Source organism: Xiphophorus hellerii, chromosome 13 (assembly GCF_003331165.1).
Source record: "Xiphophorus hellerii strain 12219 chromosome 13, Xiphophorus_hellerii-4.1, whole genome shotgun sequence".
NCBI classification, from domain to species: Eukaryota; Metazoa; Chordata; class Actinopteri; order Cyprinodontiformes; family Poeciliidae; genus Xiphophorus; species Xiphophorus hellerii.
Window position 1 is genome coordinate 1,925,162 of NC_045684.1, and position 27,774 is coordinate 1,952,935.

At 38.6% G+C, this 27,774-nt stretch overlaps 1 protein-coding gene across 3 annotated transcripts in view; it reads left to right on the top strand.

Moving 5' to 3' along the window:
• The window catches only part of macf1a (microtubule actin crosslinking factor 1a), a 212,946-nt gene that overhangs the window by 12,923 nt on the left and 172,249 nt on the right, over positions 1-27,774 (top strand). Inside the window, exon 1 of one of the 3 annotated variants that reach the window (XM_032580103.1) lies at positions 2,091-2,212. The exons of the other annotated variants lie outside the window; for them this stretch is intronic. Within the exon in view, the coding sequence (XP_032435994.1) occupies positions 2,119-2,212 (94 nt within the window). The 5' untranslated portion in view covers positions 2,091-2,118. Of the gene's footprint in view, positions 1-2,090; positions 2,213-27,774 lie in introns of those variants that run through there. 3 annotated transcript variants of the gene reach the window in all.

The following is a 27,774-nucleotide window of genomic DNA, read 5'->3' on the forward strand; positions in this document are numbered from 1 at the left end:
TTCTGCATCGATCCGTCCGCGTCTCCTTTGATTACCGGCATCCGCAAAACTTTCTGTTCTGGAAACAGTTTGGAGCTGGATGGGTTTCCATGGTGATCACTGAGAGTCAAACTATCATAAAGAGTCAATTTATTTAATGATGCACAAGGAGTTTATTTAAAAAATGAAAGCTGGATCAAAGGGTAATAAATCCAGTGACCCGTCCATTTGGACTTCCTGTTATATTGGTAACATAATCAGCCTGTAGGTGGCGCTGTGCTCCTACAATTAACCTCAACTGTCATCATGTAGGTTCACAAAATTTATATTTGTACTTTGCACGATAAAAAACCAAAGTGGAAATATGGTTTTAACAGAAAAAAGAGTTACAAAGAACCAATGATAAACATTTACTTAATAAAAAAATAGATGCAGACAAAAATTAAAACAGTATCTTTTGTCGTTTATATGCATTCACCTTTATCCTGATTCTACTGACACAAAGACTGACCTTAATAACGTGGTAAATAAAATTCTAAGGGGGTTTAAGACAAAGAAATTTATAAAGTTTGATTTCCAACCTTTTTTCAGTTACTTAAAGATTCAAAGTGTTGGATTTCATTGATTTATGTTCTCCTCTTTTGTTTTCATCAGATCACCCAGACAAAAAGGATATTCAATGATGGTCTAAAGTAGCTTTTAAGAAAAACAAAACAAAGTAATAAAATTACTTTTAAAATAAAAGGCTTCCAGCTTTGACAGAAAGACAAAAATCACATTAACAATTTCTAAAGTGCACAAATAAAAAAGAGCCTCGAGAGGTGGAGGTAAGATCTTAATATTTATTTAAAAAATAGAAAACAAATCATAATATTTTAGTCTTTTATTCTTATTTACAGGATATATTTTCTCAATATTTTCTTCGTTGTTCTTGTGACAATGACAATAAAGATTTAACTTATCTTATCTTATCTTATCAATGAAGCAATCAGCAAATCAATGGTGAATAATGAAAAGCAAAAAATGAATAATTAAAGGAAACTTTATGTAACAGAGTACAATTTTTTATACGAATAGAATGATAGGAAATAAATCAGTGTATATTAATTTGCAAATTAAACAATGAAATAAATAATGAATTTAAAGGACATAAAATGTTTCTTGGAAATTAAGTAAAAAGTAGACACAACGGGGGATTTATCTTAATTCTGAAGCTTAAAACCCGTTTGACAAAATATGGTTTAAATAAAAAAATATACATATTGCCTTTACTTAAATCAATAAAATCTAAATTTTGACATTAATAAGAGAAGCAAAAAGCATCAAATAAACAAACTGAAATTGACTATCCATGCACCGAGCAGCTTCTTCCACCAGGGGGCGCCGCAGCTCCACTTTCCTGCCGCTACGTAACGCGGCAGCGAGCCGCTCTTCCTCGCCGGCTCTGGGAAATTCCTGCGGCCGAGCTTCCTGGTGCGGCCGGCAGAGGAGGGATGGCAGCCAGTCAGAGCGGGAGGAACCGAGAAACCCGAGCAGAAGAGGGAGGGACGGAGACACGAAGAGGGACAAGAAACAGACACGTTCACGGAGGCGCCGGAGACAGAGGCTCAGCCTCACGGAGACAAGCGGCCATTTCGGCTTTGGGAGCTCGGCCGCTCGCTGCGGATCCTCGGGACGCAACCTGGGGCTAGAGAGGAAGAAAGGAAGGAAGGAAGTCTGGATACGGACCGACGTGGAGCTCCGCCGCATTAAAAACGGAAACAAACCCACAGGAGCACTTCTGTCGACGCTTATCGGCGTGTTGGATATATTCCCTCCCTCACAGTGAGCAGCGGTCACCGGGCTGGGAGCTGCTGCGGTCCCGCTCCGTCTCCACCGGCTAACATGGAGAGATAACGTTTATATAACCGACGCTTGCTTGTTAATTTGGACAATTTAAAGCTTTTTGTTGTCTTTTGGTGTCCCTGAGGATTACCTAACCCTGCTTTGAAGCGAGCTCCGGGGCTTTCCGATGCATCATTGTCATTAAGCCCGCACCGGCTGCTGCTGATTCGGACTCCGGCGGTGGGAAGGAGCCGGATCGGGACCACTGCGGTAGTCTGCAGGCCGACCCCGATCGGTGCTTTATTTTAAGGCGCTATGGCCGGGTTTATACCGGGGCTGCTGCCGACAAACCACTCCCAGGAGAAGCAGTTCGCCCAGGCGTATGAAGATGTGCTGGAGCGATATAAAGGTAACATAAATGACGGAAACTTGACTCCGTGTTTGGCTGTTTGGGACACACTGAGTTTTTTCTTTTTCTGGAGGAACGACGGGAAAATGATCCCGAACATGTGGCCCTGATTGTCTGAGTGTGGAAGCTGATATTTCGGCTGACAACCAGTCTGCTCTGCCCGTCTCATAGTCCGGGTTGTTTCATTGTGATATTTTTGGAGCAACATCCAGCTCTGCTACATTATTGGTCTCCTATCAGCTTGGGAAACTTTTCATTTCACTAAACAAACACAAGGAACGCTTTTATGAAGCCCACCTGTGGTATGGAGCCCCTGAAGTGCCAAAATGTTCAAAAACAAATAAAAGATGAAATGTTCATCTACACATTTCATACATATCTTACATTTATTCATTTGAAATTTAGAAGAATTTTGAATAAATGTGACCAAATTTTGGTGAAACAAATGGATTTAATTGGAGGGTCTGTAATTAATTAATTGAAATAATTTTATTTTAATAAAAAATATATATCTAAGAGATCAAATTGAAATTAAACCTAGAAACATTTTGCTGTTAAATTATTGAATAAATAGACAGGCTCATAAACAAATCAGTTATTTAGGTTATTCAGCCATCAAATTGATGCAAAGTGGCATTTCAGCTTTTTAGCTAGTTCTTCAGTAACCGCTGATTATTCTTGTATCTTTTTTGATAAAAAGAAGAACGTGTACTGTGGACGCTGACATTAGCTTTAGGGACGTCTCTGCTGCTGCTACATAGCAATATAGCATTGAAATGGTATTTTAGGATGGAATAGCTTTGCTAATAGGCTAAGTCCTTTTAGCATAACTTGAACGCAACAACAGTCTTTTCCAGTGTCTATGAATTAATTTTACACATTTGCTTTCATTCAGTTAAAGATTCGGGCCCTTTTGGACTTCCATACTCCTGCAGAAATGGTTTGCTTCCCCACCACAGAGGCTCATGTTTGCTGTTTGTTCTGTAAATATTAAACCTGCAGCTCCGGCAGTCAGTTCAGAGGTCCAGTTGGTCCTATCGGTCGTTTTTAACGGGTCTGGACCTTTTTTCCTCTCTGTTCATGAAGACTTCATGTTTTATGATGCCAGTGACAGGCTGCGTTAAAAATGGATGCCTCCACTGGCCGCTGCTGACTGTTTGGGGGGTAGAGAGTAGGAAGGGACTGCACACTCTGGGTCACATCTGCGAGGCTGGCTGTAATGAAAAGGAGGCGGTTCTGAATTATTGATTATTGAACTGAAACGTGACTCCTCTGGGTTTGGGTTTTAGGCGGTCGGATGTGGTGGGTAAAGTGGAACACGAGGAGTTTTATTCCCTTTAACTGGTAGTAAAGGATAGTTTTCAGCAACAATGTGAAAGCCTGATGTTAGACATGGCATAATAATTCAAGAACACATTCGCAAAGATCAATAAACATTAAATTCTAATAAAGAAACTGGAAGAATTATTCAAAATAAATAAACAAAACAGAAACAAACAATAAAATGAATTATGTAAACAATTTTCTTTAAAAAAAGAAGCTAGTTAAGAAACACCTGCTGAAGATTTTTGTCATCCAGTTTCTGGCAGAAAGAGAAAAGTGATAAATTATGCAATGGAACGTATTGAGCCTGTTTTAATTCATCATGTGATTAATTGATTTATTGCTTATTTTGACAGGCCTAGCTGTAAAACAAACCCGGCGTTATCGGCTTTATGAATGGTAAATTAAATCCCGGCGGTTGTTAAAGTCGCCCAGGAGGAAACGGGAATATTAATCCCATTAAATCTCGTTCACCTCGGACGTTGTCGGCGATGGATTTGCTCCTGCTTCCAGGAAGAGCGGCGCTCCATCTCTCTCCATTACAGCGCCCGTCGTCGATCGGTCGGCCTGCAGTTTATCTCCGAGCCGATTGACTTTTACTTTGATAACTGAGGAAGGCATTAGAGGTGAGGTGATTATGGACTGGAGCATAAGCAGAGCTTTAAGTGGCCCTCGTGGCTCTTCTGGACCAGCTGAAATATTGATGGATAAATCCAAGTCGTCACATTTAAACTTCCTGGAAGTTATATTCAATATTTCCTCCTGCAGAATCAGCTGGGATCTTAGTGGAAAGTGTGTCTGTGGAGTTGTCCATCAAATGTTTCTCATTTTCTATTTCTTTCTCCTTTGTGTTTATTTTGGTGAAGAAAGAAGGTCAACAAGTTCAGAAACATGTTTTTGATTCTCTTTAGACTCTAGCAGGAGATTTTTATTTATAAGACTGCAACTAACAATTATATTCTTTTATTATTCTTTTTTTATTTTACGTAATTTGAGCCAGGTGAAGTTAAAACTCCCATTTGAGGAGTTTTTGGTTGAACAGATTTACATACAAAGTTGGTATTTTTTGTCTTGAATTCAAAATTCATAGATTTTGTTGAATTGTTTTGACTTAATTCCTGCTCTGTATGTTTTGTTCTTTCAGCAAATGGCTATTTTCAGAGTCTTAATACTCAAGTTAATGATTAATCTATTAGAAATTTAGTTGACGACTATTTCAAAATCGATTAATCACGATTAATCGTTTCAGCTCTAGATATTGGCCTAATGTTTGGACCAGTGGAAGCTCTTTAAACATCTCTACACGTCAGGTTTGGTTAGTTAGTGTCAAACTTTGAAGCAGTTTCTTTCTTTCTTTCTAAAAAAATAAGTTTTGTGTCAAAGCATTCATGCATTCATCTGTTGGAGCTGCATTTTTAAACCTTTTGCACATGAATTGTTTGGTCTCCACTCTAGAACCACATGCAGCTGCAGGTAGAACAGCTGCTCTCTGTGATTACCCATCAGGCCTCTGGCTCTTACGGTGGCGACCTGGGATGGTTGGCCTGAAGATCCCAAACCCAGAGCGGGTCGGTTTGGACGGGTTCTCCTGATTATTACTCCTCTTGTTGGTGGGAAGCGGCTAAACTTTGAGCGCAGATGGATTTAGCTTGAGTCGGGGTCAGAGGTGACGGGAACCCAGCGGCGCTCGCTGTTTGTCTGCTTTATTGGTGTTTAGCTTCAGATACGTCGGGTGGCTTTAATTTACAAGCTTGTTTCTCCTGACTGCGTCTAAAGCTGCTTCACCGTCATGAATTGTTTTCTTTACTATCGTAGTTTATTCTGCTTGTTTAGTTTCCTCTGGCTCAGGTTTGTCAAAAGGTTCTTTTGTGGTTTTCAACTGCAGCTCAAAAATGTTATATTTTTGTTCAACTTTTTATTTTAAATTAGGTTAAAATTATGACCAACATCATTTTCTTACAATACAAAATGGTTGTAGCCTTATTTATGGTACTTTTACTCTGTAATGCAAAAATGTCTGCCAAATTATTTTATATAAATTTATTTCTCTGAAACTAGAGCAGCTGCTGTGTTACTTAAACTTCTGATGGAGTCTTCTAAGTGTTTGTTTTGTTTTGGTAGCAAGATTATTGAAGTAAAGTTTGTAATTGCTGAGAAAAACTCAATTAGATTTGGGTGTGTTATTTTAAACGCATGAGGTTTTTAAAGGTCCAAGGAAAGCAGAATAATTTCTTTATTTGAAACCAGTTTAACCAGTTAAACTTGATAAACTAAAGGTAATCTGGACGGATCGCTCTGTGCGTGGTCTCTGCAGCCTGCGCTGTGTGTACGTTTGGTTTTATTGTCCTGTCAGCTGTGTGTGAGTCATCTGCGGCTGTCGTCGGGTAGAAAACGGGAACCCGGCGTCCTTGTGCTGGGATTAATCCTGTGAAACTGGAGGTGGACATGCGATCCGGTTTAAATCTTTCACTGAGTCTGTTGGCTGTTTGTCGTCCTGGGCAACAATAGCAGGATGTGTGGAGCAGTAATGATGGGGTCCAAGTGGAAAAACACCCAGACCTGAGTCAGAACCGGGGGAAACGGCAACAGTCCGACTATTTATCCCCAGCTAACAGCTAACGCCGTTATTATCATGCAGGACGCAGCCGGTTCTGATCCTTCTGCTTTTTCACCCGTTTCTGATTCTAAAAAGCTGCTTTAAAGGATAGCAGCTTTGGTAAAGGATAGAAAAAAATGTCTGCAGCCGAATATAAAGCAGGAAATCTGAGAGGAACCAGAACAATTGGACATTTTTAGCTGGAGACGGACAGGAAGTTGCTGTCATAACTTTGACCTCTGCAGCCGTGGACGAGCTTTTAGGAGAGTAACTTCAGAAACACATGATCCAGTTGGTTCTGTTGACTCAGAGGATCGTCAAGTTAAAGACAGTTATAAAAATACATGTTTTAAAATAAAAACACAAAACAAAAGAACCAGAAGCTTTCAGCATTTCAGCAGCGAGTTGATAAACAGCTTCATAATTTCCATGCTGATATTTTTTTAAAGGGAAATTTTCTTTACGATACGTTTTATTTATGCTTTGGTTGTAAATTGTTTTTATTTCAGTTTTTTATTTATTGTTTTTGTTTATTCATTTTGGATATTATACCGCCATATATTGGATTATTACATACCTTTTACTTCCAGAGATTAAAATCAAGTTTATTGGTCTTTTGAGTTTGCAAACCTGCATCATTTTATTATTTATCAATATGTTCCTTCAAAATGGTCTCAAAACCACGGCAGTAAGACGTGAGCTGGTTTTTTCATGATGATTTCAGTTTCTGTTTGGATGGAATTGATGGACGTCGGTGAAAAGCCGACTGAAGTCTCCGCTGTTCCATCTTTGTGTCTGCTTTACTTTAACTGGGCCGTTTTGAAATACGGAGGAATCATTTTCCCATTAAGCGCATGGTTTGGGCCCGGACATGTCTGGAGAAGCGCGGCGGTTCTGATGCTTCTGCGGGAATCTGAGCAGGCCGCTTCCAGAGTCGGATCATTACTGCTAGAATTTTCCACGTGACCTAGTTTTCCTTTCCGACTCCATCGCTCCGGGTTTCCCTCACCATGGAGTTCTTCCTCTCCTCCTCTTCCTCCACCTCTCGTCTTTATCCAGACCAGAGCTGCAACCTTAGAAATCAAAAAACTCATTTCACCTCCAGTCCTGTTAAGTAAAACTTGTTTTGGGTTGAAAATGTCTCTCAATCTTTAGGGAAAAAAGCTGCTTATTATGTTTCCTGTTTTCTATTTGTAGGTTTCAAGACCAAAAAAAATTATTTTCTTTTATGGGATGTTGGTGTTAGTAGGAAATGCTATTAAAAATCTTTTTTTGTTCTAAAGTTTATACATTTTAAGGTTCACAAACTTGATGCATTTTTTCTATTTAATATCAGTAAATGCATGTAAATCAAAGTTTTTTCCTGTAAAACTGATTCTGATGTCTTCGGTCAGAAGCTTCTTCAAATACATTAGATCTTTCCTGCCATCACCATCTGCAATAAATAATTTGAATTAATATCAGTTAAAACAACATTTAAATCAATCAAGTACTTTTGAATTTGAAAATTCACAGAGTTTCCAACGTAATGACAAAAAGCCCTGAAAACATTACTGGTTGTTTTTGGAGTCATTTTAGTGCATTTATTCCTTTTTGCCAAAGTTACTAGGATCCACTTGCAGCTCCAGAGATTCAACCCTGTCAGCGTTTATCTTTTTATGACCACGTTTTAAATCCAGTAGTTTGATTCTGCATCATGTTTCTCCTTGTAGTTATTTCTGCCTACGTCCCTCCCCTTCCTGTTCTCCTACTTCCTGTTTCATCATGCTCTCCAGCTCTCCAGCCTGCGTTTTGCTGCCGGCAGGAAAAGCAGTCGCTGCCAGAGCTGCAGCAGGGTTTCCCCTCTGATTGCTCAGAGTTGTTGGACCGACAGCAGAGAGATGACGGAATAACGGAGCTTTTTACTGAATTCACTTCTTCATCTTTAAGCTCCTAAGCTTGTTTTTATTTCTACAGGGCTCATATAGATGCTCAAATTTCAATTTGTTTTCAAGATTGATATCTGTAGAAAGTCATTGAAAGTGCTTAATAGTCAAACTACAGTTTTATAATAAAATGAATCTAACCTATCCAACCTAACTTATTATTGTTTTAGGTTAATTAAAAAAAACAAAATTATTTCTATTAGCTAAAAGCTAGAAAACTTAGAGAGGACATTTGTTTAGGGGTTTAGTGCTTTGAATTGCCTTGTTGCTGAAAATGTGCTATAGAAATAAAATTACCTTTTTTCTTTTTTTGTATTTTGTATTTAGGCTTGTCACAAAACACATTTTGCTCGACGATGAATTGTCTCAGAAGTTATTGAAATAAAAAGTAACATTGTTGTTTTGACACCATTTTAAACTAATATAATATTAGTGGTATGTTAATATAAGAAATTATTCTCAAAGATAAATAAACTTTACATTCTAATGAAGTAATTTTAAATATTCAAAATAAATAAACACAAAAACAAATAAAATGAATTATGACATCTGTAAACAAAATAATTCTTCAATAAAAAGGTTTAGTTGAGACCAAAGCACCAGACTGAAAACTTGTATCATCCAGTTTTTGGTATGAAGAGAAAAACGATAAATCATGCAACTGGAAATGATTGAGTGTGTTTTAGTTTATCATGCGATTAATTGATTTATTGGTTATTGCAACAGCGCTATTTGTGTTTAAACATTTCATTTGAGCAAGAAGCTAATTTACCTTAACATAAACTGCTTGGATTTTTTCAGTGTACTTCATATTTTTTTATTCCTAATGGCTCAAAAACTTACTGATCTACTTTGGTGAACCACATTATTGAAATTGGGAGATTTATTTATTTTTTGTTAAATTAGAGTTTTGTTTTTGCCAGTCAGCTGTATAAGGTGAGTCTGAAAGCAAAACATAACATTTTGCTATATTTTAAGTTACTTTATCCAGTTAGTTAGTCTTTTTTTTTTTTTTACTTCATTTGCATAGTGCTGGAAAAGTTTGAAAACTCAAAGAAACTTTTTCTTTGGGTGAAGTGTAATTTAACCCAGACGGTGCTGCGCAGCCGGACGGTTTCAGTCTGGGCTTTCGCTCTTCCAGGCTGTAAATCCGTCGCCGTGACGTCTCTCTTCCTCCCTCAGTCCCCTTTTCATCCCTCTGGGTTCTTACATAACCCGGGTCCAGCTGAGTTTTAGTAAAATGATCAATGAGCTTCATTGTGCATCCATCAGTCTGTGTGTGTGTGTGTGTGTGTGTGTGTCGGGGTTGAGCTCTCAGGCCGGAGTCAGTGAGTGTGAAATATTTTCTGTGTGAGGGAGTGTTTGTGTGTGAACAGCGGCTCTGTTGTTGGACACACTGCTTCACGTTTGGTTGTGACCTGTGATTAAAAATCAGATTTTTAAAAAATCAAATGAGCTGATTCTTCATGAAATGACTGCAGGTGTGACTTGAATCAGAAACGAGGAAACGGACTGGAAACTGCAGGAAAACAGCTGGTCTGGTTCAGGAAACGTTTTCAGTGAATGTGAACAGAGGACGACTGCTGAAGCAGAAAATGATCTGAATAAAAAGACGCTGCTGTTTCTAACACTTTGAAAATAAAGTGTGAGGTGTGAATACTGTATTCAGCTGGCTAGAAGTTGGTTGGCTTGAATGGGATTATGAGAGCACTAGGAAAAGAAAAGAAATTATAAAGTTGTTTTTGAATATATGGAAATAAATTCTCTTCATCTTTAATTTTTTTTGTTCTTTCTGTTATTTGATTTTTCTTCTTTCTGTCCTTTTTCCATTCATTTATTCGTCTGTCATTTATTCTTTCTTTTTAGCCTTTTGTTCTGTCCTTTTTTTTCTTTAAAAATCCTTTTTCATGTTAATTTATTCAGAATTTTATGAGTCAGGAATTGTTTTCATAAAAAAAAATTGAGCTGAGCAGTTTTTGATCATTTTTTTCCTAAAATGTATTTACATATCTAAAACTTTTTGATTTGTGTATTTTGGCACTGTTGGCATTCCGTATCGTGATGTAGTTGTGATGAATCGTTACAAGTAGTTTAACTTGTTTATGCAACTAAAAGCGAGCATAAAATGTCATTTCTGCTCATAAAAGTGAATCTTTGCGTCGTATTGGTTTGATCCTAACCAGTTGTGGACATGAAGACGTCGCGGCTGCTGTTGGCTGGAATGTGTGGAGCATAAAAATGCAGCAGAGCTGTGAAGGAGGAGGAGAGAAAGCTGTTAATGAATTAGTCATGAAGGCGCTGTGGAGGCAGCACAGGGGCCAGCGCTCCTCCTGCTGCCTGCATCGATTGCAGCAAACCGCCGCAGTCCGTCCGCCACGCAGCCTCTCTGCTCCCATGGGCGTCCTGCACATCCCCCCTTTGTCTTCCTGCGCCGCTGCATCTCTCTGCGGCTTGGTGCAGAAGCATTCCTTCCTTCACACCTTATAAAAGCTCGTTTAATTTCTTCAGGATTACATTTGTCTCCACAAAGCAGGAGGCTGCTGACGGTCAGGAATGTTCTGCTGGGATGGAAATCGTTGCTCTGAGTCGATTAAAATCTGCTTGTTTCTGTTTTCATGTTGAACCAATCATGACGCCTTCATTTGTTGCATAAATAAGACCTCAGTTTGTGTGATAATTACCTCCTTTCAGTTCTTTTTGTGCACATTTTGTTCACCAGAATCACAAGAACGGCGTCTTGGCCCAGGGCTGTCCCTTTTTAAAAATATCCTGCTGACTTGTTGCAGCATGAAGAGGGCTGAGCAGATATTCATTTGATCTGGAAAAAGGGGAACATTTGGAGTTTGACGTCAAATGGTTGCAGATGTTTTATTTAGATTTTAAAAACACATTTCATAATATAATTATAGCAAAATTTAACTAGTTCCCTTACCACAACAGACATATTTTGATTTCTTGAGGTTTGATCTTTATTTTTACCCTAAGGACTGTAGCACATAGAATAGGCATCTGTGCTTCCTTAAAATGTCTTAAATTCCTAAAAAAAAAAATTTTATTCGGTCTTAAATCATAGCAGGAATCTTTAATTACATGTATATCTGTTTTGTTGGGCAAAAGTTTGAGTTGCACTCAGACATCTTCATTTGCGTTTTTGACTGGAGGCGGTGGAGGCTAATGCTAATTAGCTAGCTATATCCTTGCTAGTTAGCTTTTATTGCTACTGATGACTAAGTACAAATTTACCAGTAGTTGGCTTAACAATGTGTTTCTTTTTGCCACTTTCTAACTTGTGTTGCCAGCCTTTATGAGTCCAGTATGGAAGCGTTTAGCTAACTAGGAAATAAATCCAGTTCTTGTTAAAACAATAAAACTTTCTGTTAGCGATAGATTTTACTCACCTCCGAAAGACCCTGCAAGGTATAGAGAAAGAGAAGATGGGCATTTTGTCAAAGATCAAATTTTTCTGTATTTGCCCTGCTGATCTCTGATCAGAGCCACGTAGTGACTGTGTGAACCTTCAGGTCCGATTGGCTGTTTCTGTTTAAATCCAGCGAGATGAAAGGAAGAGCTGAGTGGCTGTGAGACTGGAGACGGGGTGACTTTTAATCTGCTCCAATTCCTTCAGCCTGTGAATCTCAGCTGATTGCACAACAATGGTCCAGCAGAGCGAGGCCACCATCAAGTCCAGGAACCGCAGAGGCCGACGAGACGCTCAGAAAAACCACAGCTTTTAAATGGACCTCACTTCCAGTAATACAGAGTTGGTGTGATCACTGGTTTCATTAAATTAGTGAAACCAGAGGGCTGTGAAAACTATTTGACTCATAACTAGGAATGCACCGATCTCAAATTTGGGTTGATATAAATATCCAATATTTTCTGTTATGTTAAATGACATTTAATGATGATTTATACTTTTCTCTTGTGATGGTGTGAAAAACTATTTGACCTCTAACTATTGACCAATGTGAAAGTTTTGAATCTAACAATATCTCATATTGATAACGTTGTTAATGGATATTTACTGATATGTTTCCCTTTCGATGCTGTGGGGGAAAAAAAACACTGACTTTGCTTTTCTGGTCAAATTTTATGTCCTGGAAGGAAAATATGAAAGTTATTGATAAGGACTGGTGATTAAGTGGAAACACTATTGGAATATTTCCCGTATTGATTTCTCCTTTGCTCCATTAGCCTGGTGTGTGTTGATGTGTGTGTTTGCGAGTTAGCTCATACGTAGAGATGGTTAGTCATTCAGATCGGTAATCTGCTCCACCACCGGTCTTTAATGCCATTCATCTGCTTTACTCCAGGAATGATTTTGGGATCTTATGACTGATTTGATGCAGATAAAACCAAAACATTGCTGAGTTTTTCTCCTCCTGCAGCTCCAGACCCAAGCAGTAAAGCTGCTGCGCTCTGACTCCATCACGCTGCAGTCAGTCAAACGTCTGTAAAGTGCCGAGCCGTTGAAAATCCCAACAATCCTCCCTGTAAGCTTCTTGGCTTTGTGTGTCAGCAGTACCGCGCTCCTCAGTCCCTCCTCCCACCTACGGCTGATTTAAGGTGCTGCAAACAATAACAAGATGGCTGCTGGTGGGATCAGTTCCTCCCATCAGGAGTTTCTGGTGTCAGTCAGGAGATTTTTATTTGTTTTTTTTCAGTCAAAAGAGGATTTTTTGCTTTTTAAATCCGTAGTTTTTACAGTTGTGTTCTGCATTAGCAGCTGTTGATGGGATGAAGGTGTTCTGATCGGGTTGAGGTCCAGCAGGTCCTTACTGGAGGTCCATCAGTCGTTATGAAACTGATTCTGGACTTTTTATTCCAGGAATCCTGGATTTACCTGCTGTCCTCATCTGGATTAGCATGGAAACATTTGATCCATCCATCCATCCATCCATCAGTCCGTTTGTCTGTCCATTCATTTATTAGCCATCTATCCAATTGTTTATCCATTTATCCTCATCCAGTCTAACATTCATCCATCTGTCCGTCCATCTATCCATCTTTGCATCCATCCATCTGTTTATCAATCCATCCTAACACCTGTTTGTCCATTGGTCTTCCCGTCCATCCATCTTTCCATCAATCCATTTATCCATCCATCCTTTTATTGGCCTAACATCTATCCATCCGTTTATCCGTCTGGCCTAGCATTGGTTTACATCAACCAGTCCACACAAAGTGTAACTCCATCAGATGTTAGCGCTACGCTGTAATGAACGGGAAGTAGACATTGCAAACTAGCACGGGCCACACATCAGATTATATCTTTCAGTATTGCTGGCATTTGTTCAAAGGTTCAGAGTAACGGAGGTTTATTTCCTGGTGTTTTGGTCCATCTGCCAGAGCGCCTTTAATCGCCACCTGCAGGGCTGCTGACCTCGGCTCGACGTTCAGATCTTCCTTCCCGTTCTCGTCTCTCTTCCACTCAATATTTTCTCTTCTCTTTTCTAACGGTTGGCTTTTCTCTCAACTCCCATGATTTAGTGAAATTATCAGCAAAGTAAATAAATTTATGGTCCCTTGTGGAGCGTGTCATCATCCAAGGCGGGGAATAAAAAGAGGGCCAGAAACAGGAGGGGGATGGTCCGGCTCTCCTGGATTTCCCGTCTGCCACCCCTCTTTCGTTAATCCTCGCCCCCACCCATCATCGTCTGATGTTTACTGAAATCACTGCAGTCGGCATTTAGAGGTGTGATGGTGTGAAGAGGAGGGGGAAGGTCATCCAGAACATTTCCTGTTATTTGCTTTTTATTTCCGTCTAGATCTCCCATAAATCAGTTTGGGATTTTAATCAACCAATCTGAGTGGAGTAAACCAGGGGAGACCTGTTCCAGTCCCAAAGGGACGATATCCTGACGGTTTTAGATGCTTCTCTGCTCCAACACACCTGACTCAGATGGTCCAATTAAATCCTCAGCAGGTCATAACGTTCTGCTAATGAACCATCATTAAATTCAGGTGTGTTGAACCCGGGAGGGACTAAAACCTGCAGGATACCGGCCTTTAGACACCCCTGTCCTAAACGACCCTGTTGAAGGACTCTGTGGGTCGGTTGATTTCCCAGGTGTTACTGGTTCACGCCCATTTCTTTACTGTTGTTAAAGCTCTAACATGTCCTGTAGATTCATTCAGAAATGTCCGATTGAGTTCATTTGACTTGAACTTGAGGTGAAAAATTTGACTTTGAATGAAACATTTAGGACTTGGAACAAAAGACTCCAAACATAAAGCGGACCTTTTATGCAAAATTCACATTCTGCACATTTTTATTCTTCCATTTGAGTTTTTATTGCTTCTAAAAAAAAAAAACCTGGCTCAAACGCTTAAAAAAATCCCCCTACTGTTTTTTTGACAATAAGTTAATATTTTTTGGTGTCTGGAAAATGAGCCGTTTCAAAAACTTCCCAATTGTTGAGTCACACTGTGCCGTTACCTACCAACCCCAGTCAAGCCCAGCTTGTTACCTAGCAACCCAAGCTGAGCTCCAGCACGTTTGGTCAGCTGGTTTTACCGCTGTATGATCTGTACAATGGCTGCTGGAAAAAGCAAGTGTTTTGTTGTTGATTTTGTGCATAAAATGTACTGAACATGTTTTGTATAACCCATAGTAGACCGATCCTAACCTGTTCAAGGAAGCATGATGGGTCACCTTTAAATTGGGATGAAGTATCTGTAATTTCACTTTGTGTTGGTAAAAAAGACTCGTCTTGACTGGTGATAAAAGCCCCCAGACTGGGACTTGAGATGAAATCCGTGTTTGTTCTCCTAACTCTTAACATGAAAAATTCAAGAGTTGACTTGGGACCCAAGACTCCAAACTTGACCTGGACGTTTAGCGATGACATCATCAGCCACCAGTACCAGTCTGGATGTTTTAAATCACCTAAAGCTTCACTGAAGTTACAAAATGATGTAAGCAAAGAAATCTGCGGCCGAGTCAGAACATTTAAGGGAATGAAGAAATATAAGAAGCTCAACGGAGCTAGACGACTCAGTTGATGTTGACTCATGTTACAACAAAACTGGTTTATCCTTTAAGTTTAGGAGCCATTAAAGCTTGAAATGTTTCCTCTGTCAGAATAAGTGGCTTAAAATTTAACAAAATACTGAATATAACTGAAAAGGTAGAAAAAAGGGCCATAGAATAGAAATCTGGATGTTTGGATGGAAATGTAATTCAAACTACCAGCATTGATGAAGATTATTTCACAGTTGTGTTGGTTAATAACATTTCATCATCTCTAACCGGGCGGCTACACCTGCATTACAGCCAGCTGAGGGTTGCTTAACACCCCACTGTACACTGCAAAAACACAAAACCTTACCAAGTATTTTAGTTTAGTTTCTAGAGCAAATAATAATGCACTTACACTAAGTGTATTATTATTATTGCAAAACTAACTTTTCAGCAGATAAGTGCACGTTTTAAGTAAAAAAACTCTTTAATATTGAAGAAAACTTTATTGGCAGGTTATTTTACTTATAACACTGGAAAAATGTGAAATAATCTGTCAGTGAAACTAGAAGTTTTTCATCAATAATAAACTCTTAACAAGCTTTTATTATGCAGAAAATTACTTGTAATTTAGTTTTGTCTTATTTCAAGTGTACTAAGATATTTACACTAGAAACTAAACTAAAATATTTGGTAAGATTTTGTGTTTTTGCAGTGCAGCTCAGGTGGATCGTGATGAAAAACAAACAGCAGAGACATTTCAGAAAGTTGATCCCTTCTGGAACAAATACTTATATTATTACAAGCATTAACAGAAATAAAACTCTGAAGAGGAACTGATCTGCTTGCTTGTCATCCTTTAGCTTTAAATAAATTCCTGGAGTTGTGTTTTGGTCTTGGAAATGTCCCGTTCAGGTCGTACTGGCAGAACAGGACGAGGGAGAGGAGGCGTGTGTGAGCGCTGTCCTGAAGGGAAAGCTTCGTCAGCTTCCCGAAACGTCGCGCCGTCATGGTCGGCCGTCACGCGGGAGGCCGGCCGTTTAGGACAAAGACTCGTTTCCACTCTGCTGGAATGACGCAGACGTCCGGCTCTGCTCAGGTGAAACCTTTCACTGCCCTGAATTCCTCCGAGTGGAAGGAGCGACGGCGGCTGGAAAAACCTTTACGGAAGTGACGCAGCAGAACGCAGTGAGAGTGAGACTGGAAGACATTCCTGGAATAACTTATAGGCTGGAGGGAGGAGAAAGGAAGTCAGGAATGTTTTAAAGAGACAGACACTGAACAGAGAAAACTGTTTCTGGACGGATTCTTGGGCAAGAAAGTTTAGTACATTGTAAAGATTTAAGTTTTTTAGTGTTTCTGAGCCCACAATCCTTCTGCTTCTAGACTGAAAAACACTTATTACCAAGTAGTTTTGGATTAATTTCTAATGCAAATATCTTATCATTATACGTGAAATAAATAATCGCCAGTGGAACTTGTACTTATTCATCAATATTAAGGAATTTTGTACTTAAGACAAGCTCTTCTATCTTACTAAAAAGTTACTTGTAATTTAGTTTTGTCTTTTTTAAAGTATACTTCATATTCACATTAGAAACTAGATAAAAATACTTGGTAAGAAGTGTTTTTGCAGTGTACATAAGTGGTGTCGCAGGCCACAAATAGTTGGTTTTTATTTATTAAAAGAAAGCAAAAAATCGAATTGTTTTTCCACTTGGTCAAACATAAATTAAATCCACGATTCGTTTTAGAGTTTATGTGGCTCTAATGGGCTTTAACTAACTAATAGCTTCCATTTATACCACAATCAGTCATTTGTTTTCTGTATGTAAATAATTATAAAGCTAAAACATAAAAAGAATTTCCTTGGGAAAAACAAACAATCTGTTTTAGATATTTTCTTCTTCTCATGATTGCATGAGATTGAATCAGCATCCAGAACCAAACAGCCTCTCCTGTTTTCTCCAGCAGGTTTGGATTTTTTTACAGAAAGTTGTGAAAATCAGATTAGAGCTCAGACTGTCGCCCTGACTAGTTTTTTTAGTTTTTGTTAGTCTGCACATCATGTGTGAAAATCAGGTCAGTCTCTTGGCGAACGCCGTTGTTAAAGGTTTATTCAGCCGTGGTTTCAGTTCATGTGAATTCAAGTGGCATCAGTGGGTTTCAGTGGTGGACGGTTTGAGTTTCAACTGGAAAATCAAATCTTTGTTCAAAAATAAAACTTAAAACTCTGCAGAAAAGCTGCAGAGGTGTCTGGAGGGTGTTACATGCAGTAAAAGTTTCTCTGCTGCTGTTTTTAACAAGCCGTGTTTCTGTAGATGATTAATGTGCTGACAGAGAGAAAGGTGAGTGGCGGCGTTAGTCTACCTGTCTGTCCTCCCTCCATGCATAAAACACACACACACACACACACACACTGATAACGTCACGCTTGGTTCGGTGTCAGCTTGTGTTTTATGATCTAGCAAGTCATTAACATGTAATCTAGCCGTCAACTAATCCTGGTTATTATCCTATCAAAGGCCTGTTATGATAAGGAATAAATCAATTCCTGATTCATAATGATTGACAGCAGTGGATTATTGCATTTTCATGAGTTGTTGGTTGAGGAAAAGGCAGAAATGAATCAACTTACCACCTTGAAAACATAAATATGATTCTTTTCTTCATTTACAAATGGTATAAATGTATATTTCCAGCAATAAAACACAAATGTCTTGTTTGCATGTTGCAGTTTTGGTCTGGACTCTACCTAACTTGTGTTTGTAGGTTACTGTGAGGCGTTTAGGCGTAATAGGAGCGTTCTGTGCCGTGGTCAGGTTGATGTTTGTCCTGGATTTATCTGGCTTGGTTTAAGTTTCCTCCTGCAGGGAGCAGAGATAAAAAAAAAGGCCTTTTTTAAGGAAATGTCTCTCCAGGTATCGGATGAGTCGGGTCGATCTCACGCCCATCCGAACCACTCCTAGGATTCAGGGAGGAGTTTTAAAATCGGGTTTAATTTTTTGTAAACTTTTTTTGTTTGTAAAAGTGGGACACATCATCATAATCTTTGGGTTCTATTAAATGTCAGCTCCACTTTTTAAGATATAATTGGATTTATTTTTTTTTCATCCAAACTGCAGATCAGCTGTAAAAAAAAACAAAAAACAATATTAATCCTTATGCAGCAAAAAGCTGCTGTTGGTGTAAAGTGATATTGTACAAAGATTTACAGAAAACAAACGTTAGAAGAGGGAATATATTATTAATCATAAAAGCTTTTATCTATTGTTTTGTGCTGTTTGTGTCAGAATGTTGCTGCAGGCGTTCCCCTGAGTTTGTTGTGATTGCTCAACTCATTCATCGTAAATCCCATCAGTAGCTGGAAATAATTCCACCCTGCGGTTGTAATTTAGCGTTTTTCCCTCATGGTGCCTGAGAGAAAACTGAGCAAGCAGAAGAAAGAGTGTTTTTATTATCCCAAAGCTTCAGTCTGCTGTTTCTCCTTCTCCTGGCTGGTCGAGCAACAGCTCCGTACGTTTGAGCTAAACTTTTGTCCTGGACGTAAACCGAACTCCGGCCTCCCAGAGCTGAACATTTGAAGAGCATTTCTCTGAAAGTGCGTCCGAGTTTTTGCATCTTCAAGTCCACTTCAACCTGAATGCGTCTCGGCTTTAAGAGTTTGCTGTAGATCTGGAACCTGGTGATGATTAGTTTCACTTAAAGCTCACTTGACCCGGTTTCAGTCCAGAAGCTGCTTTCTCTGATTCCCTCCCAGTTGTTCTGATATGAGAACAACTTCCTGTTCACATTGTTCTGTTTGAAGGCTGCAGCTTCATCCAGGCGGTTGGTTCTGCAGCGACTCAACGTGTATTTCCTTTCATTTTAGTAGAAGTCGTGGATTTAAAAACTCTCGATGTGGGAACACAGAAAGATAACCGATACCGGCCCTTTAAGAAATCCTGAGGCCGCTTTTCCCTTCTCATACTCTAATAACCGAGGCCGGGGGTTTCCTCTCTACTTCTGTAGCGTTTCGTCCTCTTCTGTCACTTCCTGCGGTTTTTAAAAGCTTCACTTGTCTATTTCTGGAAGTGAAAGTGCTGCGATGAGTCGACTTTCACTGGACATCTTCCTGAAACCTCCTTAAAGAGTTCAGTCTTTTGTTGTGTCTTTACTTTTAGTATTATCATTATTAGTTTAATAATTTATAATATTTTATAATTTCTTTTATTTTGTTAGTGTTTCTACTTTATTTGGCCCAAATCTTTGTTATAGGAGGTGGAGATTGGAAATAATTTCAAGCTTATTTTGGGCTGTAGTTTCTGAAAAAATACTTTCGATTTTAAAGTTTTACTACAATATTTTGGGGTGCTATTATATTTATGACAAAAGTGACCATAAAAACTATTTGTTAATACTTTTATAGCTAACTTTATGGCTGCGTCGGCATTACACAGTAATTACAGCTCTACAAACACATTTTGTTGTTATGTATTATTTTGGTTTATTGTTTTTATTGATATAAGTTTATTTCCTTTATAATTTATTTTTAATTTAGACTTTTTTAAAATTTTGGTGTTTTTTTCCTTTCTGAAAATTCACGGAATCATTTCTAATTTCTAGTTTTTTCTATTTTAATTTCTGTTTTTCCCTAAACAATGTTTATGCATTTATTTTTTTTAAACTATTTATATCTTCACCTTCCGCTTTATTAAGCTTTTTCCTTTGTAATTTATCTGAATGCAGTAATGATCTAAGACGTTAGACGTTTGCGTCTTCCTGATTAATTTAAACTGGATTAAACTGCATTGAAGGACCTCGAATGGAGTAATTAATTTTATTAATACATTTTTTGTGATTTATTTTTAGCCTTTATGTAGCTCTCCAATTTTGGACTTGGCCACTTTAGTTTAGCTTAATCCCATAAACTTCTGTTTTTAGATCTTATTTGAAGTAGCATTGAGTAGAAAAGGTTCTGGTCCCAGGTTCTGCAGAACCCGGGAGTAAAAATCTGGATTACCCAGTGACTGACTGGTGTAATCTGTGGATTTTAAAGCCAGCTGATGTGTGAATGAAAGCTTTCCTGTGAGCCATGAGGTCACAGCAGGTGGTCAGCTGCTGACCCTGACGTCGGGTCAGCAGCTGAGGAATGCACACACACACACACGGCACACACACACACACACACATCCATCCAGAAACTAACCTGAGGATGATGGATTGGCAGGGTGTGTGTGCTGGGTGTGTGTGTCATGTGTCGTCCCAGTTGTCCCGACCTCCAGAGTCCAGTTGTCCCTTTTGAGTTGGGGGTTCCCCTGCAGCTCATCATGGTCTCACACACACACACACACACTTGACAGCCCAGCTGTTTGTGGCTTGAGGGTGTGACCGGGGTCTGCTGGCTGCATTCAGATCAGTATTTGCATGCTACGACTGACTGCTGACATTGCAGGGCGTGGACGTCCCCAGACATTCAGGCAGGAGACGCAGCTGTCCCTCCGGATCTGTGCAAAAGTCCCGGAGCAGGAAGTCATTTCCTTCCAGGAACTCCAAGTCTTTTTCTGCTCAGTTTAGTCTTTTAAATCTGATTTATTCAGGGAGAAAGACATGAGACAGTGTTATAAATTAATAAAACTAACTTTATTGAACTATTTCAATGTTGAATCCCTCCCATCTGTAAATTTGAACCAGAGTGAAAACGATTTCAAATTAATCGAATAATAATTAATTTAGTTATTTATTAATCGTTAACTGAAGTATACAGACTAAAAATCCCATTTTCTGTAAAAACAACACACTCAGGACGATGATTAAGCCGAAACTATTCAAAATATATATACATTTTGTATTAAGGATAAAAAAAACAACCCTTTTTTCTGTAAATAATCATCCCAGAACTCCTGAAAAAGCAGTTTTAGGTTCACCTGGTTCAAATGTGACAAATCTTTTATCCAATTAATCGTCAGAATAATTGATTAATCGTCAGAACAATCAAGTAATCGCCTGAATAATTACTAATTGCAGCCCTAGTTTGAAATGTTGGTGAAATGTCTCTAAATTAAGACAAATGTATCCATCTGAACGTAAACCTTCAGTTGGATTCGGCGTCACTAAAGCAGGTCCAGTGGATAAAAACCGATTCAGAGCGTTGAGAAAAGGGATTCAGTCTTAAAACGGCCGAGTTCATAGAGGGCCTTTATCCGTCTTAACAGCTGGAAGTAGGCATCAGGTTGAATAGAGACGACTGAAGGGAACTTCCCAGCAGCTGATGAGTTCTGGTGTCCACTGGACCCGCCCCGGCTTCAGAGAATCTGAAAAATGATCAAAGATGGCCCAGTGTTTGCCAGATGAAGACAAATGTTGGCCGCCTGTCGCAGCTGCCATCGATCCAGTTTCCCATTTAGCCGTATGAGCTCCGGCTGAATGAAGGAGAGGACAGATGGAAGAAAATAAAGAAAAAAATCAAATATACCCAGGGAATGTGCTGCTGAAGCTCCTCCTGGGTTTTATTCTGTAAACAGCTTCACTCCTGGTTGATAAGAAGGCAAAAATATTTAATTTACTTTCCTTCAAATTTTCTTTCCAAGCGGCTCCAAAGTGTTTCTGGTCTGTGGTGCTGCAGCTTTTGCTCTTATTTTCACACTTGGAGGACAAAGTGAAGGACAGCAGCAGATATCTTGTATCTAAAAGTGTTTTTCTTTAAGACATGGAGACCATTTCCAGCAAAAACCCAAGAGGTGAATCATCATTAAGCAGATTTAGACTTTGCTTTGAAATCATTGTGTTATTTTTGATACAAAAAATCAAATATTTCTCTAAAACAAAAATAAAGTTAAATCCAGCAGTAGCAACGTTAGTTTTTTTTAGCCCATCAGCATTTTAATCAGTTTCTTCTAGATAAAATATCTTATTTTTTTTAAATGTGCATTTCTGTCTTTCATGTAGGGCTGCAATTAGTAGTTATTTTAGTTAGAGATTAATTGATTATTCTGATCATTAATTAATTAATTTGATTTAAAAAAAAAACAATCAGCAGATTTTTCAATTATTGTTTAGAAATGTCCTAAATGATCCAGTCTGGTTCTGGTTCTTCATAAATGTCAGATTTAAAAGGTTTGTTGAGGTGGAAACTGTGAGGATGAGTCGTCAGAGCGAGGTGTTGGCGGGTCGGGAGGTGAAACTGCTCTTCCTCTGATCGCTGCGAGCCAACGGTGATCCACTAACCAAACAAAGGAGCGTTTATACGGCCGGGCCCGGCGCTGTCACGAGAGACGAGCTGGATAAATAAATCAGGTGGTGAGGATCATTTTTAGAGCCTGGCTTGAACAGAACCGCTCTGTGTAGCTGCATGTCGGTCCTCAGTGATCCAGATGGGATCAGATCAACTTTTTTCACTGCGGTTCTGACAGAATAATTACATTAAATACACGGTTTTACCTCTGGGTTACTGTGAGAATGAGGCTAATCTGTTTGTGCCGTATTAAATAACACGTTAAAGGTTCCCATGTGAACTTCCTGCTCCGCTCCAACCTGTAGAGGAAAGTTCAGAAAACAACCTTTTGTTGATTCATTAACCTCACAGCAGCAGATTCAGGCGTCATCAGCTGATTTTAACCTCCTCAGAGAAGATCAAGAGGCTAACCAAAACAAAAATCTAAATGTGACGTTAAAGTTTGTTTCTGTGCTGGAAAGTTTTTATTCTCATCAATCCTGCCTGTTTATCTGAATCTGTTCCACATCTTGTTAGTAATAGACTTTCTTTTTCTCTTTTGATGATTTTTATATTCAATGTTCAGATGGAAATGGTCTAAATTTAGATACTTCAGTCTCATTTCAGCAGGTGGTATTTTATTCTAAAACTCATTAGACTGAAAACAAATGCATAATTTTCTAGCACAGATCGCAGATGAAAATTTTTTACTCATTTTCAATAAATTTTAATTTTTACAGCTTCACCAGAGGTGAATAAAAAGATTTAAAATTGCTTAAAATTTAAGATTAAAGGAACATTTTTAAAAAAGTAAAAAGAATAATCTAAATTGCTTTATTGTATTTGTTCAAAAATGCATATCGGCAAATAATAGCCAAACATCAGTCGGTCGCCGAAATTGAGCGAAGCAGATTTGCATTGCAAAAATCTGCATTGCAAGAAGTGCATATTTTTAACAGGAAGTGGGGCCCCAAATTAGATTCTGCCCAAGGCCTCGTATATATTTGGACCAGTCCTGGTCATGTGAATAATTCATGAGCCGTGACTTCATGTGAAGTCTGTTGTAAAATGAAAAATTTATATTTATTTTCTTTTGTCAGGAAAATATACTGGAAACTAGAAATTTTGAAAGAAAAGCAACTGCACTTGTACTTTTTAAACTTAATTTACTTAATTTAAACTTAGTATTCTTTTCATATTTACTCATTTATGAATGAACAGAGAATTAAAAGACAGAACTAGAGAATCAGTGGCTTTTTAAAACGTACGGATCTGAACAGAGAAGAATGAAAAGACCAGGTGAAGCAAAGGAGATGAAAGTGAGCAGAGGGAATGTAAAGATTAACGTTTGACAATAAAGCAGGAAAGAAATCTGAATGCTGAGAAAGTGATCTTAATCCCATCATTTCAGGAAAAAACAAAATGTTTGATAGCAGATTGGATCATATCACTGCTGCACCTGCAGATAATGGTGCAGAATGTTCTGATGTTCATGTAGATAAATGAAAATACTCAGAAAAATAATAAGCTACCCACTCAGACAGGATCTGAGGTTGAAAGGAGCTGCAGAGATTTCTGACAGGCCTGAACAAGAATCCTGCTTCAGGTCAGGAGTTCCTTCATGTTCCCTAAACACTTTCAGAATCGGGGCGGTCTTCTGTATTTTACATTCTTCTCTGAATAAAGACACAGATTTGTCCTGAGATGTAGGAAAAATGCTGCTTAAACAGGCAAAACAAAGCAGTTTGATTTGGTCATCAGATGAAAGACTCAGAACTTGAATTGGTCCACGAATCCAACTTTAACATTATTGAAGAAGTGGAGCAGAAAATGTTGCCTGTTTTCCCACCTGACTGGTTTATAACATTTGTTACATTTTCAGCTGGTGATACTCTCTTTCTCATTGGACTGTTTCAAACTAACCAAACTCTTTAAAAAACTGTTCCCCCAATTCGCCTGTGGGGGCGCTGCACCAAGAACCACTGAAGGAAACAATAAAAACCTCAGAAGAGCCAACTTCTTTCTTAATGAAATGTAAACAAAGTTGGAGTGGCGCCAGATTTTAACCTTTGGGTTTTTTTGTTGGTAAAAGAACACAAACCATTTCTTCTGCTAATGCTAGGCTAGCACGTTTGTTATGGTAACTTTTACCCAGAATGCCCTGTGCTGTAGTTCGCTTCCTTTTGGAGCAGTCTCTGGTCCGCTTGACATTCACATATGAATTTGAAATGCACCAGAGTTCACTTGTAGCATTACAAAGACAACAAATCTTTGTAAATCATCTTTTCTTTTCTTCACTGTGTTTAAAGATATGGATGGTTGATGCTGTTGCTTATTGTTTGGAAAATTCACTTTTTGAGAGAAGCAGTAGACCATATAAAATTTTCATTAAATTTTTTGTTTATATCAACATGTTAATTTTCAACTTTAAATGAATGAAACAAAATGAATCTAACCTGTCTGTTTCTTCTGTTTTTATTTTTTCATGCTGCTGCTGCTTCGTTTCCTCTCGACTTCCTCCAACAAAGGTAAACACACCAGTTTCTCTTCTTTCTCTTCATCTGCTGCTTTCTTTTTAAATTTCCAGTTGGTTTTGTGTGATTGTTTGGGATTTCTGGAGGAATTTCCCTTGTCTTGTGAAGCGTCTTGTTGGAGAAACGTGAAACTTCTCATGTTTACTGATTATCGGTTTGATATTTCCTGCCAACACCCCTGGACCCCCGGGTCGCCGGGGCTCCAGCCCCTCTTTAATCCAGAGGATCTGGTGTAAGAAGTGGGGAAAACACGTGCCGCTGTCCCGTTGCTATAGTTACAGCCACAGGAAAAGCGTGTTTTGGGTTTGTGTGTGTGCTTGCCTTTGATGAAGCGGGCTGCTGTTGACGGGCCGTAAGAAAGAGGAGACCCGGCGGGGGGCGTTCAAGACGGCTGAGGAGTTTTCAGCTTTACTGGGTTGGAAATTTCCAAAGGAAAGCCAGACATCAAGCGGAACGGATCGGGTCTAAATCCCGCCAGCAGGATGGAGGAGTTTTCATGTGTTCATTCTGGAGTCAGTCTAGTTTTATATCTGGTGGAAAGAGTTTGATTTTGGAGTTTCGGTTCTCTAAGAGGAATCAGATTATCTGAGACATGATTCAAAATCTGCCTCTGGAAAAAATTTTATTTGGTCCCAATCAAGAGCTTGGAAACGTTGTTGTGCTAAAAGGTTTAGCACATGAAGCTAACATTAAAGCTGCTTCTCCCAACAAAAGAGCGGCATCCGCGAGTTAATTTAAGTCTTAAATTAATTTCTAAATAGTTTTCTCTCATAAGTTCTTAACCTTGGTAAATAGACTCTGCATAAAGAACAGATTCATGGTATTCATGCACACATGCAAGTATTTTCAGCTCATCATATGCAAAGATATGTTCTGCTGCTTCATTTTACTAAAAGTTGACTCATGCATAATTTGTATTCTTCTTATTGGATCACTGAACTCCCAACATGCAATGCGTGCCTTCGTTCCACGTAGCAATGAGACAAAATGAGCAACTAGGAGATAGTTATTATCTAACTGAAATGGTTCATTCCCTAATGCATGCCCAGACATAGAAGTTCATAAAAATAGAAATAAATTTGATATTTTTTATTGTTAGAAAAGTTTGAGAGTCGTCACAAAGCACAAACGGATAAAACTGAATTATCGGAGTGTAACATAAAAGATTTAACTCCCAAAGGAGAAAAAATGGTTTCTTTATGTTCACTTTAATTTCTTTATTTTGGGAAATACCTGTGGCTTCTTAGATTCTGAAGGACAAGTAAAGAAATATGTCTGTAAGTGAAAACTTTATGCAGTTTATCCCTTCTGAGGCTGCATGGTGAGACGTTTCAGCTCTGAAACTTGTGCATGTGTTGCAGTCGCATCGCAGGATGTTCTAACCAAACTCATGCATAATATTTCAGTTTTTTTTAAAGCCAAATGAAAACTGAAAGGATTTTGAATTTCCTTGACTGACCTGTGTGAGAAAAAACTGAATGATTCCATTTTATTCCAGGAACCAGCAGCTGTTTCTAGAGCTGGCTGCTGTTTTACATTTTCATTTGCATCATAAAGATCTGCGTGAGTCGGATGTTTCTGCCCTTATCATAACGGCCTCATTTTTCTGAAAGAAAGTGTTTGTTATTGTCACACACAACATAACTTATGAACTTGTTGTTTAGTTCATTGAAGTTATGATTCACTGAGCTGATATTTTATCGTAATAAAGACGTTACTCGGCATGATTCATTAATTTCCTGCTGGTTGTGTAAAAGCAGCCTGACTCAGTCTGTTTCCTGATGATGACGAAGCCTCAGCGCGATGAAGAACATCCAGTTACGGATTTAAAATTCATTTGATCAGCTGCTAAATGTAAAACAGGGTTACATTTAAAACAGGCTTTAAATCTTTAAAATAAAAATGACAACAAACACCTAAAGCTAAGTAGAGTAAGACTTCAATACAGTCGAAAGTTTGACCTGTGAAGCTGCTATTATGAAAAAGTTGACAGTAAAATTAGACTTTAATAGACTTGTTTCCATCCAATTAACATTTAAATGTTGAGTGAATTATTCAAAATATTGCACAAAATAAACTGATCAGGTGTTACCAGGCACTGGTTTGGAGAATCAACAAGCTTTGCAAAAAGTAATTTTGCCATAAGCTGATGCTATGTCTGGCTGACGTAAACAGGAAGTAAACAGGAAGTAGAGGTGGCAAACTGTCATGGAAGTTTGGACAAAAACGTTTCTGAAATTTGGTGCCTCTGGTAAGGCGCTGGCCAGTCAGTGGATGCTGCTTCACAGCTTATTCAGAAAACAGTTTCCATTTCCATTAATGCTTTCCGGAAAAGCTAATGTAAAAGCTTTATTTTTGCGAAACTAAGTTATTTTGTATTTTGTCATTTTCATCAACCGTTTTTAATGCTTTTCTTCTAAATAAGCATAAAAATCATTTTGTGATGAAAGGAAAAGCTGCTGAGTGAGCAGAAAAGGCTGCGCAGGTTTCAGTTTTCTCTGTTTGAGCCATTTTTTCACACAAGATGTAAAAACTCTATTTCTGGTAAACTGTTGCACATCTGGGCTCCTTTAAATGAGAAACATGATGTTCTGCATCTCACTGGATTACTGTGTTTACAGCTCTCCTTGTTGTGATTCCTGCTGTGAGCAGCTTTGAAACCATCTGACTAACAGCCTCTGGAACAAGATTAACACTTTCAAACGGCAATTTTATAGAAGACAAATTAATAAAACGGTCAAAGTTTAAGAGGTCTTACTTTTTCTGGGTTTTACAATGATGGCACGTCATTGGCTTTTGATCTAAAACGTTGAATTCTTGTTTTATGAGATCATCTCCAATTGGCTGGATGCTTATGCAGTAAGAAAAGTTTGCTACAAGTGTTTGTAGCAGAAAAAGATGAACTTTCAGGTCATTCATGAACAAAGAAGCAGTGGTCCCAAGGCGGATCCTTGTGGAACGCCCATTTTAAAGCTTTGACAAGTTTTCATGCTGTGAACTTGTGAAGTTTATGTAAATTTCAGAAGTTTCT